Consider the following 2,548-nt stretch of genomic DNA (forward strand, 5'->3'; position numbering starts at 1 on the left):
CGGCCACTGCCCTCCAGTCTGGGCGACGGAGTGAGACTCCAACTCAAAAAAAAAAAGAAAGGTGATTAAAACACCAGGCCCGGGAGTGCTGGAAGACTGAGTGACCCCAGCACAATGCCCTGCACACAGTAGGTGTGTAGGTTGCGGTCGGGATTGCGCACTGGTCCCGGTGTCCAAGGGCATCCAGGGCTCACCAGCTCTGGGTCCTCAGGTGAGCCATGTGACTCACTGGGCCTCCGTTTCCCCGTCAGCGGAAATCTCCGCCATGGGGTGTGGGGTCAAATTAGAGCCCTGGTGCAGGCAAAGCTGTGACCTGGTGCCAGGCCGGTGCCCAGGAAGCGGCTGCCACTGGGACCTCTTTCACCACAACCACGGCAACGGCAGGGCGGAAGGGGCAGGGTGACCCCCCAGGAGGGGCTGAGGTTGCGAGCCCTCGTGGGGTGTCACGCCTCCTGGGGGACAGGGACCTGCGGGCCTGGGGGACACGCAGCATGACGGGGCTGGGGTAGCCGCCCGCCCCCGACGCTGAAGCCCAGGCCCTCACCCAGCATGTTGGAAGACTCGATCATGTTGGTGTCCAGGTCGGTCCAGTAGAGGCGCCGGTCTGCATAGTCGATGGTGAGATCGTTGGCCCGGCCCACCTTGTCCACCAGCGTCATGCAGCTGGTCCCATCCATGAAGGCCCGCACGATCCGCGGCTTCCCGCCCCACTCGGTCCAGTAGATAAAGCTGGAAGGCATGGGGGAGGGTCAGGCGCACTGGTGAGGCCTCTCGCCACTGGACGATGGCGAGAGGGTGGGGGGTGGGGGACACACAGGACACAACGGCCACCACCGCCTTGGCTCGGCCTGCCCTTCTCTTGGATGAGAAAACCCGCATCCAAGGCCGGGCGCGGTGGCTCACGCCTATAATCCCAGCACTTTGGGAGGCAGAGGTGAGAGGACGGCCTGAGCTCAGGGTTCGAGGCCAGACTGAGCAACTTGGTAAGACCTCGTCTCTACAGTAAATCAAAAAATTAGCTGGGCATGGTGGTACGTGTCTGTAATTCTAGCTGCTTGGAGGGCTGAGGCGGAAGGGTCACCGGAGCCCAGCAGGTCGAGGCTGCAGTGGCCAGGAGCGTGCCACTGCCCTCCAACCTGGGTGACAGAGTGAGACTCCGACTCAAAAAAAAAAACAAAACCACGTCTGGGGAGCAGGGAAGAACAAGACCTCTGTGGAGGCCCCGCTGCCACCCAAACCCCTCTCCAGGGACTGCCACCGGACCCTAAAATCCCAGGAGGCGAGTGAATACCCATTTGCAGACAAAAACAGACACACAGGCTGGGCATAGTGGCTTACACCTGTAATCCCAGCACTTTGGGAGGCCAAGGCGGGAGGACGGCTTGAGCCCAGGAGTTTGAGACCTGCCTGGGCAATACAGCAAGACCTTGTCTCTACAAAAAAAACTAGCCGGGCATGATGACGTGTGCTTGGGGTCCCAGCTACTCAGGAGGCTGAGGCAGGAGGATTGCCTGAGCCCAGGAGGTAGAGGACGTGGTCAGCCGTGATCGTGCCACTACACTCCAGCCTGGGTGACAGAGTGAGACCACAACTCAAAAAAAAAAAAAAAAAAAGGAAAGGAAAAAGTCCAGAGACAGATTCCACCCAGGGCTTGTCTGCCTGACAAAGTGGGACCTCAGCTTGGTTCAGTGAACTGAAATCCGAGGCCCTCAAAGCCAGCTCTGAGATGGCGGCATCTGGCAACTCAGTGGGAGGGAAGAGGGCCCGATGGGAGGCCAGCTCCGCTCTGACGACCTCAGGCCAGTCACCGGGTTGCTCTGAGCCTTGCACTCTGCATCCGTAAAGTCGGACACAGACACCCACTGGGCTCCCCGGACGCCCAGAGGAGACAGCCCAGGTGACACCCGCCAGCACGGCGCCCGACAAGGCGGCTTCCGGCCTTCCTTCTCCTCTGGCCTCTGCGTCCCTCTGGAAACGAACTCAGTGGCCTCTGAGGGTCTGCCAACCCCGCCCACTGCCAAGGCGGTGGCAGTCAGCAAGACTCTCACCACACAGGGCCAGGTGGGCAGCCCGCCACGCTGCCTGCTTGGCGCCACTGCACTGGCTGGGGCCGAAGTGGGGACAGGGACATGTGGGTCACAGATGGCAGTGGCCCTTACCCCTTGGTGGGATCCAGGGCCAGCGACCGGGGGTTGTCCAAGTCCCTCCACACCAGGACCTGCCGGAACCGCCCATCCAGCCGGGCCACTTCGATCCTGTTGGTGCCAGTGTCGGCCCAGTAGAGGTTCTTGCCCATCCAGTCGACGGCCATGCCCTCGGGGTAGTCGAGGCCGAACTCGATCACGTGCTCCACTGAGCTCCCGTTCATGTAGGCGCGGCTGATGGTCTGGGGGCGGGCGAGGAGGAAGAGGCCACGCCTTAGGATCCAGCGTCCTGGACAGATGCCTCACTGGACGCCTGGTCACTAAGAGTCACTGAGACTCGACAGTGTTTTTTTTTGTTGTTTTTTTTTTGAGTTGGAGTCTCACTCTGTCGCCCAGACTGGAGT

General features: G+C 61.1%; 1 protein-coding gene across 1 annotated transcript in view; it reads right to left on the minus strand.

Moving 5' to 3' along the window:
• LRP5 (LDL receptor related protein 5) overlaps positions 1-2,548 on the minus strand; it is a 98,001-nt gene that overhangs the window by 41,719 nt on the left and 53,734 nt on the right. Inside the window, exons 9-10 of the mRNA XM_008061395.1 lie at positions 2,160-2,386; positions 545-729 (exon numbers count right to left, since the gene is read on the minus strand). Of these exons, the coding sequence (XP_008059586.1) occupies positions 545-729; positions 2,160-2,386 (412 nt within the window). The remainder of the gene's footprint in view (positions 1-544; positions 730-2,159; positions 2,387-2,548) is intronic.

Source organism: Carlito syrichta, unplaced genomic scaffold (assembly GCF_000164805.1).
Source record: "Carlito syrichta isolate Samal-C Ts95f unplaced genomic scaffold, Tarsius_syrichta-2.0.1 Scaffold305238, whole genome shotgun sequence".
Classification (NCBI taxonomy): Eukaryota; Metazoa; Chordata; class Mammalia; order Primates; family Tarsiidae; genus Carlito; species Carlito syrichta.